The 26,083-nt window shown below is 58.6% G+C and overlaps 2 protein-coding genes across 2 annotated transcripts; one reads left to right on the top strand and one right to left on the bottom strand.

Annotated features, from left to right (window-relative positions):
• The first annotated feature begins 1,330 nt into the window (after positions 1-1,330).
• On the top strand, positions 1,331-8,236 carry SOX7 (SRY-box transcription factor 7). Its single transcript, XM_029053281.2, has 2 exons — positions 1,331-1,559; positions 6,809-8,236. Exons 1-2 carry the CDS (start codon positions 1,331-1,333, stop codon positions 7,435-7,437), a joined length of 858 nt encoding a protein of 285 aa, XP_028909114.1. The 3' UTR covers positions 7,438-8,236.
• Positions 8,237-14,686: 6,450 nt separating this feature from the next.
• On the bottom strand, positions 14,687-20,948 carry CX2H8orf74 (chromosome X2 C8orf74 homolog). Its single transcript, XM_029053280.2, has 4 exons — positions 20,875-20,948; positions 18,953-19,130; positions 15,341-15,732; positions 14,687-14,983 (listed from the first exon to the last, which is right to left on the bottom strand). Exons 1-4 carry the CDS (start codon positions 20,920-20,922, stop codon positions 14,774-14,776), a joined length of 828 nt encoding a protein of 275 aa, XP_028909113.1. The 5' UTR covers positions 20,923-20,948; the 3' UTR covers positions 14,687-14,773.
• Positions 20,949-26,083: the final 5,135 nt, after the last annotated feature.

Below are 26,083 nucleotides of genomic sequence, written 5' to 3'. Positions count from 1 at the left end.
GGGCCCCCTCTGAGGGCAGGAGGCCGGGAGGGGCGTCTCGTACGTCCTCGGTACTTTCCCCACCGCTCCTTTCAGCGCACTGCACCGCACCACGTGGGCGTTCAGTACATGCCGCTACAGCTACCGCCGCTGCTCCGACTCCTCTCCCCTGCTCTTGACTGCCGGGAGGATCGGGGTCGGGGGATCCCCTGGAAAATATATTTTTCCTCCAACCGCCCCCCGCCCCCCAAAACGGCCCGAGGAAGGAGGGGCCAGGTGCAGCTCTGGAATCCCCCCCTCCCCCTCCGACCGCCGCCGCTAGAAGCCGCGTGGCTTCGCGGAAAGAGCGTGGGTTTGGGAGTCGGAGATCGTGGGTTCGAATCCCGACTTGTCCGCCGTGTGACTTTGGGCCGGTCACGCCGCTTCTCTGGGCCTCAGGGACCTCCTCTGTCAACTGCAGATTTGAGACCGTCAGCCCCACGTGGGGCAACCTGAGGGCCTCGTAGCTGTCCCAGCGCTTAGAAGAGTGCTTGGCACATAGTAAGCGCTTAGCTACCATTATTTTTGTGATTATTATTATTATTGTTGTTGTTCCTCCGGCTTCGTGCGCTGGGGCTGGGGGGCTCGGAGACCCCCTGGGGCCTAGGACTCCACCTTGTTGGCCCGGACAGATGGACCCCTCCCTTCTTCCCGTGGGGGGTTCGGGGGTCCCCTAATCGGGGGGCGGAAGGGAGCGCTCCAGACGGGGCGGACAAATGCCGATGATAGGTGTTGCTGAACTGTACTTCCCGAGCGCTCAGTAGAGTGTTCCGCACCCCCTAAGCGCCCAATAAATAGGACTGAAGGACAATGCGTGAATGTCTCCCCCCAACACCTTAGACCGTGAGCCCGATGGGGGCAGGGACCTTTATGGCTGGAGTGTCGTTGCCAAGCGCTCGGCGCAGTGCTCTGCGCACGGTAAGCGCTTCACCAGATGCGATTGAATGAATGATGAATGGATGAGATTCCCAGCCCTCCGGCAAGGACCACCCCCCACCCTCGCCGACCCCGCTCTGTGGGTCGCCAAATGGGTGGGGGGGGTGGGGGGCCCCCCCGCCCTTTCCAACCGCCCCCCCCCCAAGTGCCCAGGAGGGTGGGGGTCGGGCCACGCCCCTCCCAGGGCAGGGGAAGTGGGGGCGAAGGGGCGTGGAGGGGCGGGCCCGCGGAGGGGGGGCAGGGGGCGGGCCGAGGAGGAGGGGAGGGGGCGTGGGCCCCGATATAGGGCGGGCGGGGCGGCCGGGCGGCCGCACAAGGGCAAGCCCGGAGGGCGGCGGGGAGGAGGCCGGAGCCGGGCGGGGGGCGGCGGGGGGCCATGGCCTCGCTGCTGCTGCCGGGCCCCTACCCCTGGCCCGAGGCCCCGGGGACCCCGGGGACCCCGGGGACCCCGGTGACCCCGGGGGACTCCCCGGCCGGCCCCCGGGGCCCCGAGAGCCGCATCCGCCGGCCCATGAACGCCTTCATGGTCTGGGCCAAGGACGAGCGCAAGAGGTTGGCGCAGCAGAACCCGGACCTGCACAACGCGGAGCTCAGCAAGATGCTGGGTCAGTGTCCCCTCTCGAACCCACAACCCCGGCCCCACGACGCCCACCGATCTCGTCCGGGCCAGCGCGGGGGGTCTGGGGGGGGTGCTCGGGGTGGGGTGGAGCGTGCGTGTGAATGTGTGACTCTTCTCTCACTGCCTCCTTTGTGCGTGGGGTGGGTGGGAGAGACTGTTTTCTGAGTCTGATGTGGGTGTCGGTTAAGCGCTTACGACGTGCAGAGCACTGTTCTGATCCCCGGGGGAGGTACGGGGTCGTCAGGTTGTCTCCCAGTCTTCATCCCCATTTTACAGATGAGGGAACTGAGGCACGGAGAAGTGAAGTGACACAGCTGACGAGTGGCAGGGCCGGGATCGGAACCCCTGACCTCCGACTCCCGAGCCCGGGCTCTTGCCACTGAGCCACGCTGCATTTCTGTCTGTGTGTGTGTGACTCTTCTGAGAGCCTGTGCATTCGGGGGAGCGTGAGACTGTTTTCTGAGTGCCTGTGCGTTTCTGTGTTTGTGTGACTTTTGTCAGTGCCTGTGCGTTAATGTCTGTGTGACTTTTCTGAGAGCCTGTGCATTTTGGCGGGGGGTGGGGGGGGTGTGGGAATGTTTTCTGAGTGCCTGTGCGTTTCTGTGTCTGTGTGACTTTTCTGTGCACTGAGAGGGGGTGAGACTGTTTTCTGAGTACTGGGAGTGAGTGTGAGACTTTCGGAGTGCTGCTGCATTTGGGCGTTTGTGTGAGGCCGTTTTCTGAGTGCCCGTGCGTGCGTGGGGGACTTTCTGAGTGCCGATGTATTTGTGTTTTTGTGTGAAATTCTTTCCTGAATGCCTGTGTATTTGCTTGTGTGTGTGTGTGTGTGACTTTTCCGAGTGCCTATGCGTCCGTGGGGGACTTTGAGTGCTTGTGCATTTGTGTGTTTCTGGGAGACCGTTTTCTGAGTGCCTGTGCGGGCGTGGGGGACTTTGAGGGCTTGTGCATTTGTGTGTTTGTGTGAGACCGTTTTCTGAGTGCCTGTGCGGGCGTGAGGGACTTTCTGAGTGCCGATGTATTTGTGTTTTTGTGTGAAATTCTTTCCTGAATGCCTGTGTATTTGCTTGTGTGTGTGTGTGTGTGACTTTTCCGAGCGCCTATGCGTCCGTGGGTGACTTTGAGTGCTTGTGCATTTGTGTGTTTCTGGGAGACCGTTTTCTGAGTGCCTGTGCGTGCGTGGGGGACTTTCTGAGTGCCGATGTATTTGTGTTTTTGTGTGAAATTCTTTCCTGAATGCCTGTGTATTTGCTTGTGTGTGTGTGTGACTTTTCCGAGTGCCTATGCGTCCGTGGGGGACTTTGAGTGCTTGTGCATTTGTGTGTTTGTGGGAGACCGTTTTCTGAGTGCCTGTGCGGGCGTGGGGGACTTTGAGGGCTTGTGCATTTGTGTGTTTGTGTGAGACCGTTTTCTGAGTGCCTGTGCGGGCGTGGAGGACTTTCAGAGTGCCGGTGCATTTGTGTTTTTGTGTGAAATTGTTTCCTGAATACCTGTGTATCTGCTTGTGTGTGTGTGTGTGACTTTTCCGAGTGCCTATGCGTCCGTGGGGGACTTTCTGATGCTTGTGCATTTGTGTGTTTGTGGGAGACCGTTTTCCGCGTGCCTCTGCATTTGTGTGTGTGATGACCGGGTGAATGTCTGTGTGTGTGTGTGTGTGTGTGTGTGTGCGCGCGTAGAAATGTTTTGTTTGCTGACTGCCTGTGTGTCCCCGCTTGTCCCTGTGTTTGTGGTGACGGGGAGAGTTTCCGTGTTGCGGGTTTTTCCTGGAGGGGCGCGTTTGTGAGTGTGAGTTTCTCCGTGGAGCGAGAGGAGCGCGGGAGGGATAACGCGGGAGCGTTATTCCAGGGAGGAAGGGTCGCTCAAACCGACTCCGCACCGGCGGGAGGCGTCTCTCCCAGCCCAGGATGGTGGGGGGAGGGAGGGGGCAGGGGGAGGTCCGCCGCCAGGGCCCCCGCGGCGGCCTAGCGGACGGCACGGAATAATAATAATAATGATTATTATTATTGTGCCCCAGTGACCTCATCTGGAAAATGGGCATGGAGACTGTGAGCCCCTCGTGGGACCACCTGATCACCTTGTATTCCCCCCCCCCCCCGGCAGCGCTTAGAGCAGTGCTTGGCACACAGTAAGCACTTAACGAAGATCATCATTAGTATTATTAACAACAAAGAGACACCTTCCCTGCCCACAACGAGAGTTTACAGTTTAGAGGGGCAGACGGACTTTAATATAAGTTAAATAGATTACCGATATAATAAAAAAGGGTCTGACCCCCCGGGTCTTCTCGGAGCTCAGGGGGCGGGAAGAGACGGGGCAGTAACCACCCTTAATTATTAATATAATAACAATGATAATTATGGCATTTGTAAGCGCCTACTATGTGCCAAGCGCAGTTCTAAGCCCCGCGGTAGATACGAGGTCATCAGGTCGGACGCAGTCCCTGTCCCTCATGGGGCTCACCCTCTTAATCCCCATTTTACAGAGGAGGGAACTGAGGCCGAGAGGAGGGAAGTGACACAGAGAAGTGGCGGGGTCGGGATTAGAACCCAGGTCCTCAGACTCCCAAGCCCGTGGTCCTGCCACTGGGCCGCAGGGAAGGACCGGGTCGCGGTCGCCTCTCTGTCCAGCGCGCCTCCGAGGACTGGGATTGGCACCGGGAGCGGGGCCGAGGTCCGGGAAAAGGGATTTGGGGGGGAGGGGAAAAGGGGGTTCACCTTGAAGAGGGGGTGCCCTCGGGAAAGGGGGACGGGACTCTCTCCCCCTGAAGGGTCCGAGCTCCCGCGGTCAGGGCGCTTCATGCATTCATCCCATCGAATTTAAGGAGCGCTTCCTGTGCGCCGAGCTCTGTCCTAGACGCTTGGGAGAGGACAGAATAACAACAGTGGCTCAGTGGCAAGAGCCCGGACTCGGGAGTCGGAGGTCATGGGTTCTAATCGCGGCTCAGCTGTGGGACTTGTCAGCTCTGGGCCTCCGTGACCTCATCTGGAAAATGGGGATGAAGACTGTGAGTCCCACGTGGGACCACCTCATCACCTTGGATCCCGCCCCACCTCCCCAGCGCTTAGAGCAGTGCTTGGCACATAGGAAATGCTTAACCGAGATCCTCATTATTATTGACAACAAAGAGACACCTTCCCTGCCCACAACGAGAGCTTGCAGTCTAGAGGGGGAGACGGACGTCAATATAAGTGAAATAAATTACAGATATAATGAAAAAGGACCTGACCCCCGGGGCCTTCTCGGAGCTCCTGGGAGTTGGGGGAGGGAAGGGACGGGGTCAACCTTTTCCACCCACCCCCAGCCTCCAGTCTGGTTTAGGCCTGATCCCTCCCCGCCCCCCGTTTCCTCCGCTCCCCCCACCCACAACATTCCCGGCTCTTCCTCCTCCTTCCCGGTTCCTTTTCCCGCTTCGACGCTTGCTATAAACAAGCGGTTTTCCGGCCCTCGCTGGGCCGGTCCTCCCGGACGAAGGGGAAGTTTGAGCCCCACCGCGGGGATCCCCGGTCCCGCTGCCCCAGAGGGGGACAACCGGGGTGGGGGGGCAGGGCCCCTAAATTCCCCCCAACACACACACACACACACCCTACCCACCCCATTCCCCGCACATCCCGGAGCGCTACTGTGGGAATAGCCCGCACATCAGACCCCCCCAAGGGGACTCTGACCCCTCTGCTCCGGACGTACCTGCGGGGCTGCAGGGAGGCGGGAGAGATTCCACAAAACCTCACGAGTGTGTGTGTGTGTGTGTATGAGAACCGTGGGGGCGTGGGCGAGGAACTTTTGTGTAAGAGATGTTCGTGCGAGGCGAGTGCGAATGACGGGCCGAGGGGGTGAGTGAGGAGTGGGCGGTGAGAGGGGTGTGGGTCGGGCGTGGTTCGTGTGGGCACCGCAGCTAGGGTGGGAATGGCAGTGAATGCGAGTGTTGTGGGATATTGTTTGTACGTGGGCCGGCCAGGGGTTGTATGTTTGTGTGGCAGTGAGGGTGCGTGGTGGGGGGGTGGGGGGCACTGTGTGAACTCTCTGTGGGGGGGACGGTGCAGCGAAAGATTGTGTATATGTGAATATGGCAATGAGGGTGTATGTGTTTGGTGCCTATTGTATACTTGTGACAGCGAGTGTCTCACTGGTTAAGGTAATGAGGGGGTGTGTGTGTGTGTCTGTTGTGCGCTTTTGTGCCAGCGAGTAGCTGCGTGCTTTTGTGTGTCCGCCTAGGTGAGCCAGAGACATTCTGTGTGTGTCTGTTGTGCGCTCTTGTGCCAGCGAGTAGCTCCGTGCTTTTGTGTGTCCGCGTAGGTGAGCCAGAGACGTTCTGTGTGTGTCTGTGCGATGGCAGTTATTATTACATTTGTTAAGTGCTTGCTGTATGTGTCAAGCACTCTTCTAAACGCTGCGTAATCAGATTCCAAGGCAGTCAGATTGGATCCGGTCCCTATCGCGCGTGGGGCTCACAGTCTAAGCAGGAGGAAGACCAACCATCGAATCTCTATTTAACCTAGTGGAGAGAGCCCGGGCCTGGGAGTCAGAAGGTCACGGGTTCTAATCCCGCCTCCGCCCCTTGTCTGCTGTGTGACCTCGGGCAAGTGACTTCCCTTCTCTGTGCCTCCTTCCCTCATCGCTAAAATGGGGATGAAGACTGTGAGCCCCGGCTGGGACAGGCATTGTATCCAACCCGGTTACCTCGTATCTACCTACCTTAGAGAAGCAGCGTGGCTCAGTGGAAAGAGCCTGGGCTTGGGAGGCAGAGGTCATGGGTTCGAATCCCAGCTCCGCCACTTGTCAGCTGGGTGACTCTGGGCAAGTCACTTCACTTCCCTGTGCCTCAGTGACCTCAACTGTCAAAGGGGGATGAAGACTGGGAGCCCCACGTGGGACAACCTGGTGACCTTGGATCTCCCCCCAGCGCTTAGAACAGTGCCCGGCCCAGAGTAAGCGCTGAACAGATACTATCATTATAAGTATCGTTATCTACCCCAGCGCTTAGAACAGTGCCCGGCCCAGAGTAAGCGCTTGACAAAGGCTAGAACTGTGATTTAAGAACTGAGGAAATGCGTGAGGGCCGAGTGTCTGCGGGTGGGTGGGTGTGAGCCGGGTGACCGGGGGTGGGGGGGCGGGGGGTTGTGAGCTGGAGTTGCAGAGTGGCTGAGGACCCCTTCCTCCCTCCCCTCCCTCCCTCCCTCCCCTCCCCCCGTGTCCGACGGTCTGTCGGTCGGTCCGTCCACCCCCCCCGCTGTCGGGCAGGTCGCTCCTGGAAGGCGCTGAGCCCCGCGCAGAAGCGGCCGCACGTGGAGGAGGCGGAGCGGCTGCGGGTCCAGCACTTGCGTGACCACCCGCACTACAAGTACCGGCCGCGCCGCAAGAAGCCCACCAGGCGCTTCTGCAGGCGCGGGGCCCCCTCCTGCCCCCTCGGACCCCCCCAGGACCCGGGCCCCCGGGACCGGCCCTCCCGCCCCGGGCCCGGGCCCCCGGCCGCCGACGCCTACCCTCACGGGCTCCCCACGCCCCCCGAGGGCTCGCCCCTCGACGCCCTGGACGCCGACCGGACCTTCTTCTCGTCCGGGCCGGACGGCCCCCGCCCCCCGCCCCCGCCGGCCTTCGCCCCGGAGCTGGCCCCGGGCCCCCTGCCCTGCGCCCACCCGCCCTTCTACGCCCCCGGCCCCTTCCCGGGGCTGGGCCAGCCGTCGCCGCCGCCCGAGCCCGCGGGCCTCGAGGCCCTGGACGGCCTGAGCCCCGCCGACCTGCTGGCCGACATGGACCGCGACGAGTTCGACCAGTACCTCAGCGCGCCGGGCCCCCCGGCCGGGGTCAGCCTCATCTCGGCGCTGGCCGACGCCACGGCCGCCTACTACAGCACCTACAGCGTCTCGTAGGACGCCCCCGCCCCCGGCCCCGGCCTCCTCTCTCCCTCCCCACGCCCCCCGATGTCCCGGGCCCGGTCGGGGGAAGGGCGTCGGGCTTTCTCCGGGTCCCTCCGGGGGCTGGTGGGGTCTCCGGGCTAGTGGAGGCGGCGGGGGCCGGCGGTGGGAGAGCTCACCTGGCCACTGCCCAGCGAGCCCCCTCTCACCCACGACCCGGGCCGGGGCTCGGCTGGGGAGAAGAACCCGCCGGAAGACGCCTTCGCGGACCTCCCCACGCCCACCCGCGGCCGTGGGCCCGGGCGGTCGCCACCCACGCTGATGCCGCGGGGCCTCTCGGGCCCGCGAGTTCCCGGTTCCTTCATTTATTCCTTCAGTCGTATTTATTGAGCGCTTACGGTGTGCCGAGCACTGTACTAAGCGCTCGGAAAGTACAGCTCGGCAGGAGAAGCCTCCTTCCCACCCACGGACAGGCGCGCACGACCACACGCAACCCCTCGTCCCGCAAATCTTTCCTGCCCTTCCCGGCCCTCGGCTCCCCAAACGCCAAGATCCTGTCAGCCCCCGGGGCGTCGGGGGTCTCTCCAGGTCCAGCCCCTTCCCCACGCGACCCCCAGACCCCACTTGGCGCCCGGGGCGCGGGAGCGGGGCGGGACGCGGCCTTTCGTGGGACGCTTCCCTTTCCCGAGCATAGCCTTTCTGGACCATTCCCGTCTCCCCGTCCCGGGAATCCTTAGCCCAGGTGGGCGTCCAGCGCAGCTCCCGCCAGGGCGAACGGAGAGACCCCCCGCTCCCCACCCCCCCCCCCCAGCGTCGTGCGGGACCCCCCCTCGGCCGCTGAGATATTTAATTTAAATAAACGCTATTTTCTTTTCTAATCCGGAACGCTTCGTCCTTTGAATGGAAGCTTGGACCAAAGGATCCGGATTTTGAGCGAGAGGCTCTCACCCAGTCGTCCACCCCTCTTGTAAATCGTTCCCCCCGCCCCCCACCCAAACCGTTTTCTACAACGTTGTTGGTTTGTTGGTTTTTTTTTTTAATAAAAATATCTGTGGGAATCCCCGCCCTCCGGCGTGATGTGTTCCCCCGGCGAGGATACAGCCGTCCGACTCGAGGAGGGGGCAGGAGCCGTTAGGCCAAATTCGGCTGGAATCCGAATTTTATTGCATCATTTTGGGACGAGCCTCTGTCTTCAGGCTTTAACAGCCTGCCTGTTCTTGTTTTGCCCTTAAGCGGCTCTTTCTGGGAGCCGAGAGTAGTAAGGACTGCAGAGGGGAGAGGCTGGAGGCAGGGAGGTCAGTGGCGAGGCCGATGCGGTCGTCCAGCCGGGATATGCGTCCGGACCAGCGTGGTGACAGTTTGGATGGAGAGGAAGGAGGTAATTTCGGAGGCTTTGTGGAAAAAGAACCGACAGGATCTGGGGACAGATTGACGGTAGAGGTTGAAAGAGAAAGAGGAGTCAGGGATAACGCCAAGGGTGCGATAAATGGTATTTACCGAGCGCTTACTGTGTGCAGAGCACTGTACTAAGTGGTTGGGAGAGGACAGTACACTAATAAACAGATACATTCCCTCCCCACCACGAACTAGAGATGCAGGTTTGAGAGATGGGGAGGAGGGTGGTGGGGGGCGAGGGGGTGGGTCTGTCAACAGTGATAAAGTCAAGGAGGAGGAGAGGAATTGGGAGGGAGAGGGAGAGGTTTTGGGAGTTCAGGTTTGGACATGTTAAGCCGGAATTGCCGGCGGGGCATCCGCCTAAAAGAGTCCCGGAGGCAGGAGGACATGCGAGGTTGCAGAGAAGGAGAGAGGTCGGGGCTGGAGAGGCCCAGGTTGGAATCATCGGTGTAGAGATGATGGTTGAAACCTCGGGAGCCGAGGAGCCCTCCAAGGGAGGGAGTGTTCGATGGAGAACAGAGAGGGGACGCAGAATTGAGCTGGAAGAGTCTCCCACAAGCAGGGGGTGGGAAGTAGAGGAGGAGCCCGTGAAAGAGACGGAAAAAGAGCCGTCAGAGAGATCGGAGGCCGAGAAACCAAGAGGAGGGAGCGAACCACAGCGTCGAAAAAAGACCGTCCGGAGGTGTGAAAGGGATTAGGACAGAGTGGACTTCTTTGGATTTGGCGAGGAGGTGGATGTAAGGTGGAGGAGGTTGACTGTAAGCTCCTTTGGGGCAGGGAATGTGTCTGTTTATTGTTCTATTGTACTCTCCCAAGCGCCTAGTACAGTGGTCTGCATACAGAGAGCGCTCAATAAATACGATTGGTCACTGGGGACTTCGGAGAGAGCCGTGGATAGCAGCGAGAAGCAGCGTGGCCTAGCGACCTTATTGCTGAATTGTACTTCCCAAGCGCTTAGTACAGTGCTCTGCACACGGTGAGAGCTCAATAAATCCGACTGAACGAACGAATGGATAGAGCAAAGGCCTGAGAGTCAGAAGGACCTGGATTCTCATCCCGTATTCGCCACTAGTCTGCTGTGTGGCCTTGGGAAAGTCACTTCACTTCTCTGTGCCTCAGTTACCTCATCTATAAAATGGAGTTTAAGACTGTGAGCCCCATGCGGGGCAGGAACTGCCTCCAACCTGATTTGCTTGTATCCACTCCATCCCGGTGAGATGGGAGAAGGGGAGAAGGTGAAATGGGGAACAGGTAGAGGACGAAGGGGAGTTTGTCTACTATGGGGGGTGGTTATTATTATTATTATTATTGTTACGGAATTTGTTAAGCGCTTACACTGTGCCAAGCTCTCTTCTAATCGCTGAGGTAGATACAGGGCATTCAGGGTGTCCTACGTGAGGCTCACACTTCTAATCCCCATTTTCCAGAGGAGGTAACTGAGGCCCAGAGAAATCAAGTGACTTGCCCAGAGCAGACAAGTGGAAGAGGCGGGATTAGAACCCACATCCTCCGACTCCCAAGCCCGGGCTCTTTCCACTAAGCCACACTGCTTCTCTTAGGGTGTCACAGGCCCCAGATCCAGAGGGAAATAGGATGGCGCAGGGGGTGGGGACGGGCTGGAGGGATCCGACGGGGGTCAGTGCCGAGGAGGGGGCTTTCGGGGGGAGAAAGGAGGACTGGGATGTGGGGAGCACGGGGGTGGGGGGCAAGGTCACGGTGAGGTCACTGCTTCGGAGTGACCGCGCCTTAATCAGTCTTGATCCTGAGGGACCACAGCTTCCGGACCCTGGACCGGAGTGACCCCAGCCTTCCGGCCTGCTCGTGAAATTACCGCAGCTTCCCGTATCACCTCCTGAGTGACCGCAGATTCCCGGCCCGCCTTCTGAGGGGCCGCAGCTTGCGGGACCAGTCCGGAGTGACCGCGTCTCTGCGGGTCCGGTCCGGTCCGACCCACAGGTTGGGAGGACATGGGTTCGTCGCGAACGCTTGTGGACGTGGCCACACGCCCAAGGCCCGTGCGGTGCCGCTGCCAGACTCAGCCTCGCCTCGCAGGAGAGAGACACAGAGAGAGTTCACACGGTAAACTAGCAATGCGATCAGTGGGACCCCGCACTCTGGTAGTGGGAACAACAAAAAAAAAACCACAATATGGGGACATTGGTGTGGACAAATATGGCATTTTCACCTCCGATTCCAGGCGCCCGCCAACCAGCTCGTTCTAACGCGCTCTGGGTTGCGGGAGCCCGATTTCCTCCTGACAGGGGACTCCCCCACAACGCAGACCCGCTCTCTAGCAGAACTCCCTTCAGGTACCGGTAGCTGAAGTTGTTCCCCACCCTCCCCCCACCCGTCACCCAGAGCAGCGTGACTTAGTGGAAAGAGCACGGGGTTGGGAGTCAGAGGTCGTGGGTTCTAATCCCGGCTCCGCCACTGGTCAGCTGAGTGACTTTGGGCAAATCGCTTAACTTCTCTGTGCCTCAGTCCCCTCAACTGTAAAATGGGGATGAAGACTGTGAGCACCACGAGGGACAACCTGATTAGCTTGTATCTACCCCAGCGCTGAGAACGGTGCTTGGCACATAGTAAGGGCTTAACAAATGCCATTATTATCATGATTATTAAAATGAGGATTAAGACTGTGAGCCCCACGTGGGACAACCTGATTAGTTTGTATCTACCCCAGCGTTTAGAACAGTGCTTGGCACATAGTGAGGGCTTAACAAATACCGTAATTGTTATTATTTATACACACACAGGTCTGGCTCTGTCCTGAGGCCCAACCTCGGGGCTCCCTAGGAAGGAACTTTTTCCCGCCGAGGGGCGGGCAGGGGGGCTGCTGCCCTGTGGGCTGGGGGCAAGAAACCCCCCCTCAGGGTCCCTGCCCCCTATCAGCCTGTCCAGACCCTGCGGGGTGGGGGTCGGGAGGAGTGGGGAAGAGAATAGGGGGTTCCATCCTCCTTTCTGGGGGTCGGTCTGATGGATCCGGGGAACACGGACGCAAGCACTCACATTCATCCATTCATTCAATCGCATTTATTGAGCGCTTACTCTATGCAGTATTAAGCGCTTGGGAGAGTACAATAAAAGAACAAACCGACACATTCCCTGCCCACAACGAGCCTCCAGTCTAATAATAATAATAATAAAAGTGATATTTGTTCAGCGCTTACTACTACTAATAATGTATTCATTCAATTCATTCAATAGTATTTATTGAGCGCTTACTATGTGCAGAGCACTGTACTAAGCGCTTGGGATGAACAAGTCGGCAACAGATAGAGACAGTCCCTGCCGTTTGACGGGCTTACAATGTAGTAGAGATGGTATTTGTTAAGCACTTACTTCGTACCAAGCCCTGTTCTAAGCGCTGCGGTAGATACAAGGTAATCAGGTTGTCCCTCGTGGGGCTCACAGTCTCAATTCCTATTTTACAGATGAAGTAACTGAGGCACAGAGAAGTCAAGTGCCTAGCCCAAAGTCACACAGCAGACAAGTGGCGGAGCTGCATTAGAACCCACGGCCTGTGACTCCCAAGCCCGGGCTCTTGCCACTAGGCCATGCTACGTCTCCTGAATCTAGAGGACGGGGGGACAGACACGAATGCAAATAAAGTGTCTCTTTCAACTGAGCTTTTTATATATGAAAAAATGAACGTACTGGCCTAGCCGGCATCCTCTGGGGCTGCACGGGATGGACGCGCTCACTCAGTATGGACCCTCGGACCAGAGCTGTCTGTCCTGGACCACCCCCCGAAACAGGGGGTCCTCAGGGCGCCTCTGCCCCATCCTCCCCTTCCAACCACCCCCCCGAGCCCGACGGCTCCCAATTTCCCCAGCAGAAGCCCCCCACCCCCAGCCCAGTCCCTTCTCTCCCTCCTTCCAGTTCTCTGACTGCAATCCCTCCTGCTGCTGCCGTTTCTTCTCTCCTGTCTCGGGGCGGCTGGAGAGAGCAGGACCCCGGGCCCCCCCAGGGTCAGAGCCCACCGCCCGCCCCTCCCGCCCACCGGGGCCCAGGCCCGGCCAGGGACGAGGTGAGAAGGAGGAGGAGGAGGAGGGAGAAAGGGAGGGAAGAGGAGGAAGGGGCGGAGAGGAGGGAGGGCGAGGAGGGGCCGCCGCTGGGCGCGGCTCCGGCTGACCAGGCCCAAGGAGAGGATGTGTCCGCAGCAGACTGTTTCCTGCCTGATAAACCAGGCCCTGCCGCCGGGATCCGAGGGTCGGGACCTTCCTGGACCCTCCTGGACCCTCCCGGACCCTCCGGGACCCCCTCGGACCTCAGGGCTGGACCCACCTCGGGCTGACCGGCAGCGTTGACCCCTGCGGGCCGGACCCCGCACCCGCGACCTCCATCCCCGGGTGGGGTCGGGTCGGGGGTCGCGGGGGGCAGGGAGGCCCGTGGTCCTCAGGGTTCCGGCTGCGGGGGCCACGGCCGGGGGCCCCGGGTGGCAGATATGGGGCCGGGGTCTTCAGGGACCGGCTGTGGGGACGATGAGGCCGGGGTCCCCGAGGTCTGGCCGGGGTGGGGGGCGAAGGGACATCATGGGGGGCAAGAGCCCGGGCTTGGGAGTCAGAGGTCGTGGGTTCTAATCCCGAATCCGTCGCTCGTCTGCATTCTGACTTTGGGCAAGTCACTTCACTTCTCTGGGCCTCAGTGACCTCATCTGGAAAATGGGGAGTAAGACTGTGATCCCCAAGTGGGACAACCTGATTACCTTGCATCTACCCCAGCGCTTAAAACAGTGCTTGGCACATAGTAAGCGCTTAAAAAAATACCGTTATTATTATTATTACTATGGGACTGGTGTCCCCGGGTTTCCAGAGTGGAGATGAAGTCAGTTTCCCCCCTCCCCACGCTGCTGTCCGGGCTGGACTCCGGTCACACTCTCTCCAAGGTTCTGGTCAAACCCCAGAGCATTCATGCAGACCCCCGAAACGCTTGTTTAGATCCCGTTTGCCCTCTTAGCCCCCTGCCCTCTCTACCTGCTCCGCCACTTGTCAGCTGTGTGACTTGGGGCAAGTCACTTAACTTCTCAGTGCCTCCGTTACCTCGTCTGTAAAATGGGGATTAAGACTGTGAGCCCCACTTGATTACCTTGTATCTGTGCCAGTGCTTAGAACAGTGCTTGGAAAATAGTAAGCGCTTAACAAATACCATTTTATTATTATTATTATTATTATCCTTCCCAATCTGCTCCCCTTCCAATCCTCTCTCTGCTGGTTGGATGCAGGGGGACACACTAGGGGATTGATGGAGGCTGGAGAGCCGAGGGCAACTCATCCCATTCTCCTCATTGAGGTTGCTAGGGGGATTGCTAAATCATCAGTGTGCACTGGGTGCCGGGTACTGTACCTACTGTGTGCAAAGCGCTGTGCTAGGCCCATACTGCATGCAGAGGGCTGTGCTGGGCGCCTACTGTGTGCAGAGCGCTGTATTGGGTGTCTTCTGTTTTTCAGAGCACGGTGGAGAAGCAGGGTACCCTAGTAGATACAGCACAGGCCTGGGAGTCAGAAGGACCTGGGTTCTAATCTCACTCTGCCACTTGTCTGCTGTGTGACCTTGGGCAAGACACCTATCTTCTCCGTGTCGCATCTGTAAAAAGGGGATTGCTTGTGAGCCCCATGTGGGACACGGATTGGGTCTAACCGGATTACCGTGTCTACCCCAGCGCTTAATATAGTGCCCGGCACAGAGTAAGCGCTTAACGAATACTATTTTTTAAAGAAAACAACCCAAAACCTGCGTGCAAAGCGCTGTACTGGGCTCCTCCTGGGCTCCCATTCGTGAAAGCCGAATGTAGTCCCTATCCAGCGGGAACATCCACCTCCCCCTTCCCGCCCCCCCCCCCCCCCCCCAAGGAATCACTGACCACAGCTGTCGGAAAAAGCGCTCCATCTTTCCCGACCGCCGGGCCAGTTTTTCAGGAGCGGGAGGTGGGGGGTCGGTCCCGTCCTGGGCGCTGCTAATTCTTCCTGTTCCTGGGGAGGGGCGCCTTGCCGGGGTCGGTCCGGGTGCGGGGCGGGGGGGAGGGCGGGGGCGCGCAGAGGCTCAGGGCCTTCCTCCGGACCCGCAGCTGCAGCAGCTCCATCGCGACCTCCACCTCCGCCTGCAGCCGCCGGCCCGCGGCCCCCAGCCGGGCGCCCACCGCCCCCCGCACCAAGCTCTCCAGCACCTGCGGATGCGGGCCAGACCCTCAGAGGGGCCGCCTGGCCACCCCCATCCCTCCCCACATTCCTCCCCGCATCCCAAGCCCAGACCAGTCCTTCGGGCTCCCGTCTGTGGCTCTGCCAGGCGGGGGGCTTGCCAAAAGGGAGCCTTGGGCTGGTGTCTCGTGGCAGACCCCAGGGTGGGGACCCAGGAGTCCTCTCTGCCTCTCCTCCTGCTTCACCCCCCCCCCGCCCTCTCCCAGCTCTACACTCGCCACCCCCTGCTTGATCCCAGCCCTACCCCAGGCTCCATCTCCCTCTAAACCTCCAGTGGCCGGATTTGACCGGATTCCGGACGCCCCTTCTTCCCCCAAGCCCCTCACCTCTCTCTCCAGGCCCTGCCCCCCGGGCACCCCCAGCTCCTCCTGGGCCTCCTTCAGGGCCTGCTCGGTCTCCAGCAGCGGCGGGGCCGGGCGGCTCAAGATCTCGGCCTCCTCTTGGCTCAGCTCTGCCAGCCTCTGGCGATGCAGCCAGGAGTCCCGGTCGGTGCCCTCGGCCAGTGGGGCGGGCTGCGGTGGCAGGCAGAGCTGGAGGCGGGTGGTCGCCCGCTTCTCCTCGGGTGCCTGGACCAGGACGAGCTGGTAGAGCCGGAAGTGGCAGAGGTAGGTGTGGTGGACGTAGGCACAGAGGGCACCCAGGCGAGAGGGGCTCAGCCAGGCCCCGGCGTTTCGGAGCCTGTCTCCGAGGACGGCCACGGCCGAGGCCAGAGAGACACCTGGTCGGGGTGGCGGTGGGGAGACACAGGTGGTGGGAAGGTCACTTGGGTAGGGGGGTTGCTGCCGAAGCAGCATCATGGCCTAGTAGAGAGAGCATGGGCCTGGGAGTCAGAAGGATCCGGGTTCTAATCCTGCCTCCGCCACGTGTCTGCTGTGACCTTCACTTTCCTGGGCCTCGGTTAACTCGTCTGTAAAATTGGGATGAAGGCCGTGAGACCCATGTGGGACAAGGACTGTGTCCAACCCGATCTGCCTGTATCCACTTCGGTACTGAGAACGGTGCCGCACACATAGTAAGAGCTTAACGAACACCGTAATTATTATTATCCCGCGCCGCCCCCCTGCTCCCCACGTTCAAAAGTTTCCACGTTTGAGTCCCGCCCCGGAGGTCGGCACGGGGGTAAACCTGGACCCAACGAGGTCATAATAATTATGTTATTAGTAATAAGGAACCACTGGGCACTTGTAGAGGGCTCTGATTTCCCACAGCCTCTCACTTGAGTTAGCAACACCCCTAGGAAGGAGGGAGAGGCACACGAAATTGCTCCCGTTTTGTGGATGAGGATGCCAAGGCCCAGAGAGGTTAAGCGACTTGCCAGAGACCACGCAGAAAGCCAGTGGCATGGGGGAGGGGGGTTTAGAACCTCACACTCCTGATTTCCGGTCCCGTGCTCTTTCGGCTAGGCCACGTTACCACCCTCTCCCTGCATTGAGCGCTCATTCGCTTCAAATTGCACCTCCCTTCTCCTTCGCCCCCTCCTCCCTTGGCCCTAACTGGGCCACACAATTTGTCTCTGCTTTGGGGTGGGTCTTGGTCGAGCCCCTCCCACTCCACACTGTATCAGGGCCCAGGGTGGCTCTTCTGGTCTCCATTCCACCAGGAATTACGTGAGGTTGTAATCCTGCAGACAGAGCTCTGTCTTCATCTCGTCTATCTCACCGCCAACCCCTCGCACACATCCTACCTCTGGCCCGGAACACCCTCCCTCCTCGTATCTGGCAATTACTCTCTCCCTGTTCAAAGCCTTAATGAAAGCTCCTCCAAGAGGCCTTCCCTGACTTAGTCCTTCTTTCCTCTTTTCCCTCTCTCTTCGGAGCCCCCCGACTTGCTCCCTTCACTCATCCACCCCCTCCCCAACCCCAGGCCTATAGCCCTTATACCCATGTCTGCCATTTATTTCTGTGTATTAATGTCTGTCTTCCTCTCTAGACCAAACTCACTGTGGACAGGGAATGTACCTGTTGATGGTGAGATTGTACTCTCCTAAATGCTTAGTACAGGGCTCTGCACACAGTAAGCTCTCAAGAATGAATGAAAATTTTTCCCAGATGACTGTGACCCCTGAGCCCCTCCCGGTTGGTCAAGGAGGCTGCTTGGTTGACAGCTGCTCCCCGGAGCGATGGGGGCTCCCTCTACCCCTCCCTCCTCCTGCCTTCTGGCCTCTCCGGCTGCTGTGCCAACCGGGATCGCCAAACCGCTCCCGGCTCCGGGGAGGGATGAGGAGGGGAGATGCAGACGGGGGTCAAGGGAGGGTGCGCAGTGCCGGGACAGGTCGGCTTACGGGACCCGGCCGGACCCTCGAGCAGGCATCTGGTCTCCCGGAGCCTGAGCCCACGGAGTACCCGCCTGCCCCATGGACCACAGAGCAGGCCACCGGTCGTGACTCAGGCCTGGATTAGGCCTCCGGGAGAGGGCGGGGAGGCTTCCCGCAGACGGGCGTGTGTCTGCACGTCGGGCCGGCCCGCGGGGTGGGGTTGGCATTGGCACAGGCAGCCCGGGTTCCTGCTGGCACCCCCACTCCCTGGGGGCCAGCACCTGCGCGGGGCTCCCGGGGGCTCGTGGGTGGGGAGGGAGGGCGGCCGGGGGAGGAGTCTGAAGTGGGGGGAGGGAAGGGAGAAGGGGAGAAAGAAAAGGAGGAAGAGGAGGTGGAGGAGGAAGAGAGAGGAGGTGGTGAGGGAAGAATACTAAGAACTGTGGGATTCGTTAAATGCTTACTACGTTCCAAGCACTGTAGGAAGCGCTGGGCTACCTCGATTATAAATAGATTGAGCACAGTCCATATTCCTCACCGGGCTCGTCACCTGAGTGGGGAGATCGCGTGATATAGATGAGGAAACTGAGGCAAAGATAAGCGATTGCTCAAGGTCATACAGCAGGGAAGTGGTGCGGCTGGGATTTGCATTCAGGTCTCCTGACCCCCAGGCTTGGGTTCTTTTCACTAGGCTGTGTTGCAGAGGAAGAGGAACAAGGAGGGAAAAGAGGAGGAAAAGAAGGTGGTCTCCTCTCTCTGTACCTACCCCTGCTCCCAGCACTGTGCGTGCACGTGTGTGTCTCCCTCCATCAGACTGGCAACCCCTTAAGGACAGGGACTGTGCTTCCTCTCCCTCTCTCCCCCCACAGCACCCAGGACCGTGCCCTCTGTGCCCAGTGGGTGCTCAGCAAACCCTACCTTTGATTGACCTATTGACCCCTGACTTGAGTGACCTCCCTGGAATTTCTTCACCATGTGGGGCGGGAGGGGGGTGGTGTGGAGAAAGAAATCGAGTTCGATCCGGTTCCGGGACTGTCTACCACCCACGGAGGAGGAAGAGGAGAAGGATAACACCAATATGTCACAGAGCCCAGCCCCGCCCCACTCCCTGCTGGCGATTGAGGGGGCCAGTCGGGCAGAGCAAAGGGCCTGTTTGACGGGGAGAGGGGTCAGGGTCAACGTGGGAGGGTTCTGGGTAGCCCAGTTTCAAATACGCACAGAGTGGATGGAGCACTTACTACGTGGCAAGCTAATGAATATGTTTCATTTTGTTTTTCACCCTTCCTCTTTCACTGTCTCTCTCTGACTCTCCACATCTCTGCGTGTCTCTCTCTTTCCCCGTCTCCCTCCTTGTAAAGGCTGGCTATTTGCCTCCCCGCGGCTGTGGCTGTCTCATGCGCTGGGACAACCGAAAGACCGGGAAAGCTTCCCCAGAGCAGCGACCTGGAAGCTTGCCAAACCCCCTCCTCCAGGAGGCCTTCCCCGACTGCCCACCTCAACCCCTTCCGCACGGACGTCCGCGGGTGATCGACTGATCCGTGTCTCGTTCCCGTCTGCCCTCGTGGTCCTGGCAACGAACTCGTCACCTTCCACACCGGGTGGGAGCCCTGGGGGCCAGGCTGGGCCGGGCCAGGTGGGGCCCCTCAGCCCCCGGCGGCACGCTCCGGCCAGCCAGAGACGCTCCTACCTCTGGTTTCCTCCAGCAGCTCCCTGATGAAGCTGACCACCTCGGCCACGGCGGACCACGGGAAGCCTTCCTCGCCGGCGAAGATGAGGCTGTCGTAGTAGATGTCTGCCAGGATGTCCTGGCGGGGGTGGTCTCCCCCCTGCAGGAGACTCCTCAGGCACTGCCGGCCCTCCTCCTCCTGCTGGACCCCAGCGGGCGGAGGGCCTCAGGGCCCCGGGAGTGGGGAGAGAGGGGCGTCCAGACTCCGTCTGCTGCCTCCTGGACTACCACCCCCCGCCCTGGGCCACGGCGAAGAGTCTCGGAACTGCAGGCCACTGGCCTGAGCTTCTAAGGCTGCGGTAGCCTGGGTGGGGTGGCTGACCCCCAGCCTCTGATTCTGCCAGGCAACAATTCTCCTCTGCCCTCCTTGAGGGGGTCCCCTCTCCCCACACTGCCCCGTCTCCCCAGACTTTGGAAGGGGACAGGGCTGCAGGAGGGGGGCAAGTGGGGTGACCCAGCCTCTGCCATTCTGCCTTGACCCCTTCTCTCGGCCCTGCTGCGGGACTGGACAGCCCGGGCTGAGGAGCAGCGGGGTGAAGTGGATAGAGCACGGGCCTGGGAGTCGGAAGGTCATGGGTTCTAATGGTGGCTCCGTCACTTGTCTGCGGGGTAAGCTTAGGCGAGCCACTTCACTGTGCCTCAGTTATCGCATATATAAAATGGGGAATAAGACTGTGAGCCCTATGCGGGACAGGTTATTCCAACCCGATTTGCCTGTATCTACCCCAGCGTTCAGTACATAGTTGGCACATAGTAAGCTCATGACAAATATCGTTATTATCATTATTTAGGGCCGGTGACCTGAGGAGGAAGAGGGATGGGGGTCGGTGGGCTTATACCCTTCCCCAGCAGGGGAAGCGGGAGACCAGCTGTCCTTCCAGTTTTCCAGAGCTCTTTCTGCTGTGATGCCATGGGGCATCACCAGTCTCCAGGGCCTTTGTCCCCAAGACCTCGCCCGGGGCCCAAATTCCTCTGGAATCATAATTATAATAATAATGGTGGTATTTAAGTGCTTACTGTGCGCCAGGCACTGTACTAAGTGCCGGGGTGGATACAAGCAAGTCGGGTTGGACACGGTCCCTGTCCTGCATGGGGCTCACACTCTTAATCCTCATTTTACAGCTGAGGTAACCTAAGGCACAGAGAAGAAGTGACTTACCCAAGGCCATACAAGCAGACAAGTGGCAGAGCCAGGATTAGAACCCATGAGCTCTGTCCACCAGTCCTGTGGTCCATCCACTACGGCATGCTGCTTCATCTGTCCAGAATTGTGGGCCAGAAACCCCAGCCCCACGTCTGCTGTCCTCTTGGGGCTGGGAACCCAGTAGTTCCCAAACCCTGCCACGGGTCTGAATCAGCCTCCACCCCAACCCCCTGTGGTAACGGGCCTCCCTGCCTGCAGGCAGGGGATTGACTGAAGTAAACTCTCTGACTTGTTTCTCCCCCATTGCCTCAGCATGATGCTGTGGGCCTCTCTGGCCCCAGCTTGCCCCTGAGCTGCAGCAGGGTTTGTGCTAGGGATTCTGTGATGTGTAATGGGGCTAAGTTCCCCCCTGTGATGAGGCCCCTCAGTTGGCCTTTGGCCCCTCCTGCCTAGAGTTTCCAGGCTGGACCCTCCTCTCTCCCACGCAGCCCTGCCTCCAGACTCAGGGAGCGATGGGGGAGGGATTTCACTGGGTCAGACACAGGTATAGGTGCAGCCTCTGGAGGAGGAGTAAGGGGACCCTAAAAGATTTGGTCCGTGGACCCCCCACACCCATCCTCTTTGGGGCTGGGGCCCTGCTTGGTGGCAGGGGGGCTGTGTGTGCCGAGTTCTGGGGACCCTCAACATTACACCCTCTCCCTGGGCTGTGCAGGGAGAGTGGGAGGGAAGACAGGGTCACCTGCAGGGAGAAGATCCTCTCCACGTCCTGGGCGGACAAGGAGGCCATTGGCTCAGCGACTGGTTGTTCTCCAGCATTGCCCCGCTCCCTGGGCAGCTTTGTGAGGTCACTTCCTCTTTTCCCTGGCCCCTGACCCCTATGCTAGCACACCCGTGCATGCAAACACTCACAAGAAGCGGTGTTGCCCAGTGGCTAGAACACGGGCCTGGGAATCAGAGGACCTGGCTTCTAATCCCAGCTCCGCTATTTGTCTGCTGTATGACCTCGGGGCAAGTCACTTTTAACTTCTCTGTGTCTCAGTTGCCTCATCTGTAAATTGGGGATTAAGACTGTGACTGCGTCCAACCTGATCAGCTTGCGTGGTGTAGTGGATAGAGCACCGGCTTGCGAGTAAGAAGGTCATGAGCTGTAATCCTGGCTCAATCGCTTGCTTGCTGTGTGGCCTTGGGCAAGTCACTTCACCGTGTCTGTTACCTCATCTATAAAATGAAGATTCAGACTGTGAGCCCCACGTGGGACAGAAACTGTGTCCAACCTGATTTGCTTGTATCCACCCCAGCGCTTAGTACAGTTCCTGGCACATAGTAAGTGCTTAGCAGATACTATTATTATTATTACCCTCTAGATTGTCGGCTCATTATGGGCAGGGAACCTGTCTGCTCATTCATTCGTTCATTCACTTGTATTTACTGACTGCTTACTAGGTTCAGAACACTGTACTAAGCGCTTGGGAGAGCATAATTCTGTTGTACTCTCCCAAGTGCTTAAACAAGTGCTCTGCACATACTAAGCGCTCAATAAATGTGATTGCTCTACCCCAGTGCAGTGCCTGGCATTTAGTAAGTGCTGAACAAATACCATAAAAACAAAATATTTGCCAGGACTCAGATCTGGGCCACAGTTTCCCCGTCTGTAAAATAATAATAAAAATAATAATTATAGTTGTAGTTAAGCCTTTGCTATATGCCAAGCAATGTACTAAGCACTGGGGTAGATACACCTCATCAAATCCCACATGGGGTTCATAACCTAAATAGGAAGGAGAAGAGGTATTGAATCCCCATTTTGCAAAGGAAGGAACTGAGGTAGGGGGAAATTGTCACTTACCCCAAGTCATATAGCAAGTAAGTGGCAAAGCTGGGATTAGAACCCAGGTCCTCTTACATCCAGGCCCATGCCCTTTCCAGGTTGGTTTTTTTTGTGTATGTGTGTGTCTGCTACGTGTTCACTGTGTCAGGCACTGTACTAAGTGGTAGGGTAGATGCAAAGCTCATCAGGTTAGACACAATCCATGTGCCGCTTGGCGCTCCCAGTCTTAGTCCCCATTTTCCCCATTAGGTAACTGAAGGACAGAGAAGTGAAGCGACTTGCCCAGGGTCACCAACAGACAAGGGGCAGAGCAGGTTAGAATCCAGGTCCTTCTGACTCCCAGGCCTATGCTCTGTCCACTAGGCCACGTTGCTATCCTAAAGGGAATTCAATGGGAATTGAATACGCTTTCACCCTCTCCCTAGACGGTGAGCCCCATATGGTTCAGAGACACTGTCTGATTTGACTCTGTCCTGTCAATCAATGGAACCTATTGAGTGCTTACTGTGCAAATCGCATCTGACCTTGTTTACTGTAAAACCCATCCCACTCCAGACCTATCCCAGAAGGTCCCTGGCTGATTTCCGGAACTGGGCTAACGTCCCCCCTCTCCCCCCACCAACATTTCCAGGTTCTAAGGGAGCACATTTTGAAGGCTGTCTCCCCAATAAAATCTAGGTGACCCCTGCAACCCCTCGCCAGCTCCTTCCTTACCATCCAAGGTGTAGCAAGGGCCTGCAAGTCAGAAGGTCATGGGTTTGAATTCCGGCTCCACCGCTTGTCTGCTGTGTGACCTTGGGCAAATGACTTTGCTTTTCTGTGCCTCAGTTGCCTCATTTATAAAATGGGGATTGAGACCGGGAGTCCCACATGGGACAGGGATCGTGTCCAATTCAATTTGATTGTATCCACTCCAGCACTTAGTAAGTGCCTGGCACATAGTAAGTGCTTAATAAATTCCATCCTTATTATTACCTTCTCCCTTTACTGGCGAGAGCTTGTGCTTGGTAAGCTAGAAGTCTGGGCACCCCAGAGCGACCCTCCCTCCCCCTGGGCACCTGACGGGTCCCTCGCCCTCAGCTAGGCCCTCCTCCGGCCCCTCCTGGAGGTGGGCTCCTCCTGCCCCCTCTCCCCTAAGCTAATGATCTCCGCTACAGCCGCCCCCAGCGCCGCGATAATCCTCTTGGCCTCCCACCTTCCCTAATCCAGACCCGGAGGGGGAGGAGGCTGAGGGGCCGGATGTCCATCCGACTCTGCCTGTCCCCCTCTGCCAGGCACGGCGGGTACGGACCCAGCCGAGGCGACTCTTGGGAGGACCGGGAGTGGTCTGGGGTTTCCAGGGGGCTCCTGGAGTCTCCTTGTGGCCCCCCGGAGAGCAAGGGGTCCTGGCAGGAGCCAAAGTCGGCGTGACCCAGATCCTGGCGCCCTCGGGAGGGTAAGGCAGAGCCGAGCACTGGGCGTGAAGGGAAGGGAGGTATCGAGGGGCAACTGAACGGGGCTGAGAGCTGGAGATACTCTTCCACGAACATTGTCCCGGGCACTGATCGTTTGGCACTGATCGTTTGGCACTGATCGTTTGCGGAGTGCTATGCTGAGCATTTACTGTGAACAGAACACTGTGTTGGGTGCCTACTGTGTGTGTGTGAGTAGAGAGGGTAAGCGCTTATCAAATACCAACATTATTACTGTTAATTATTACTGTTAATTATTATTACCAACATTATTACTGAGAAGCAGCGTGGCGCAGTGGAAAGAGCACGGGCTTTGGAGTCAGGGCTCATGAGTTCGAATCCAAGCTCTGCCACTTGTCAGCTGTGTGACTGTGGGCAAGTCACTTAACTTCTCTGTGCCTCAGTTCCCTCATCTGTAAAATGGGGATTAAGACTGTGAGCCCCACGTGGGACAACCTGATTCCCCTGTGTTTACCCCAGCGCTTAGAACAGTGCTCTGCACATAGTAAGCGCTTAACAAATACCAACATTAGGGTTGGGCTGAGGGCCTGGTGTGGAGCTCTGTACTGGATGCCTGCTCTGTGCAGAACATCGTGTTGAGCCCCTACTGTGTGCAGAGTGCTGTACTGTGCTGAGAACTTTCTATATATAGGGCACTGTACTGGGTGTTGACTGTGGGCAGAGCACTGGACTGGCTCTTTGCTGTATGCAGAGGGCCGTGATGAGGGTTGGCCATGTGGCAGAGTGCTGTATTGAGCGTCTGTTGGGGGTTGGGTGTCCTCCGTGCCCGGTAAGGAAAGGTGAGGAAGGCCCGTCAGTCAGTCTGTCGGTTGTATTTATTGAGTGCTTGCTGTGTGCGGAGCGCTGTACCAAATGCTTGGGATAAACAATAAGCAGACACATTCCCTGCCGGCGCGTCGGTAGGTGGAGTGAGCAGGGTATCCAAGCAGCCTGGATTCTTCATCCCTGGGGGATGGGGACGGAGGGGCAGACATGGCAGGGCAACCGAGGTGCAGGGCTGGGGATGAAGGTGTTGGGGCGGCCCAATCTGTTCCGGTTCTCCACGGGGAAGACCACCTGCTCACCTTCTCCTGCTTTGGGCCCCTCTCTGCCCCACCCACCCCTGCTTCTCCACCTGGGACTCCCTCCCTTCCCCCCTCGACGAACCACTCCCCAGCTCTCCCCATCTTAAAGGTTCCTGAAATCCCACCTCCTCCTCCAGGAGGTCTTCCTCCAACAGTGTTGCTCCCCAGGTCACCCCCACCCAACAACCGCTCCAGCCCTTGCCCCCTCCCAGCCCCCCATAGCAATTTTGTAACCCTCCATCTCCGTCCTCTACTGGTTCAGCGCGCATTTGTCCAATGATCCATCCACCCTTCCAACCTCTTCTTCCTCCCATCTGTAAATCAGTTCTGGGTCTGCTTACTCTACTTGCCTGAAAGCTCTCCGAGGGCAGGGATCGTGTCTACTAACTCCATTGTCCTCTTCCAAGCGCCCAGTACAGTGTTCTGCACACAGTAGACCTGTGAGCTCCTTGACGGCGGGGATCATAAAGAAGAAAATTATAGAGAAGCAGAGAGAGCATGGGCTTTTGAGTCAGAGGACCTGGGTTCTAATCTCAGCTCTGCCACATAGCTTCTGTGTGATCTTGGGCAAATCCCTTAACTTCTCTGTGCCTCAGTTTCCTCAACTGTAAAATGGGGATCCAGTACCTGTTCTCCCTCCTACTTTGACTGTGAGCCCCTTGTGGGGCCTGATTATCTTGTATCTACCCCAGTGCTTAGAACAGGTCTTGGCACATAGTAGGTACGTACCAAATACCCCAATCATTATCATGCCTTCTGGCTCTGATGTAGTCACCCAAGTGCTCAATACAGTGCTCTGCTCCCAATAGACCGTAACCTCCTTCAGGGCAAGGGATTGCGTCTTCTGACTGTTTCTCTCTCAAGTGTCCAGTTCAGTGCTCTGCACACAGTAGATGCTAAGCTCCTGGAGGGCAGGGATTTTGTGTGCTGCCTCTAGAATTCTCTCCTCGGTGTCCAGTAGAGCACTCAGCCCATACTATGGAGAGTTGATTGAGGGAGAGAGCAGAATTTGAATCTAGAGAGCTGTTCCCTACTCCCCATTCCCACCTGGCCTCTCACCTGGGGCAGAGGGAGAGGGCATTGTCTCTAACCTTGAGCCCCTCACCCACCCCCACCCCCCGGTTTTGCCCCTCTTTCACTGTGCACCGGAAACTAAGTGCCTTAGTTAGGTCGGAGACAGGCAGCAGGATTTGGGGGGCTGTGTTTGCCAGGACCCAGATTCCTGGTGGGGAAGCGCTGCGGAAATCCGCAGAACGGACCCAGCTGTGGTGACCGGTGGTCAACAGCGTACAGGCTGTGGTGGGACCTCCAGGCTGGGCTGGACTGGGCCGGGCTTGGCCGGGAACAGCTAACGAGATTAGCCCGGAGCCAGGGATGATTGGGGCTGGGGATTACAGGGGCTGAATCGGTCCTGCTTGGGCCAGGGGCCCGGGAGGCCTGGCCTTCGTGGGGGTGACCCCGCTGGGGTTGGGTGGGGAGGAAGGACAGGGTCGAGGAAGATGGATAGTAGGGAGGGGCTGGGGTGGGGGAACCGGCCGGCTGGAGGGTCCTGGGGGGGGGTGGGGAGAAAGGGGGGCAGGGGCC

Source organism: Ornithorhynchus anatinus, chromosome X2 (assembly GCF_004115215.2).
Source record: "Ornithorhynchus anatinus isolate Pmale09 chromosome X2, mOrnAna1.pri.v4, whole genome shotgun sequence".
In the NCBI taxonomy this organism is placed as follows: domain Eukaryota; kingdom Metazoa; phylum Chordata; class Mammalia; order Monotremata; family Ornithorhynchidae; genus Ornithorhynchus; species Ornithorhynchus anatinus.
The sequence above is the reverse complement of the archived record's forward strand: the minus strand, read 5'-3'. Positions and strand labels throughout refer to the sequence as shown.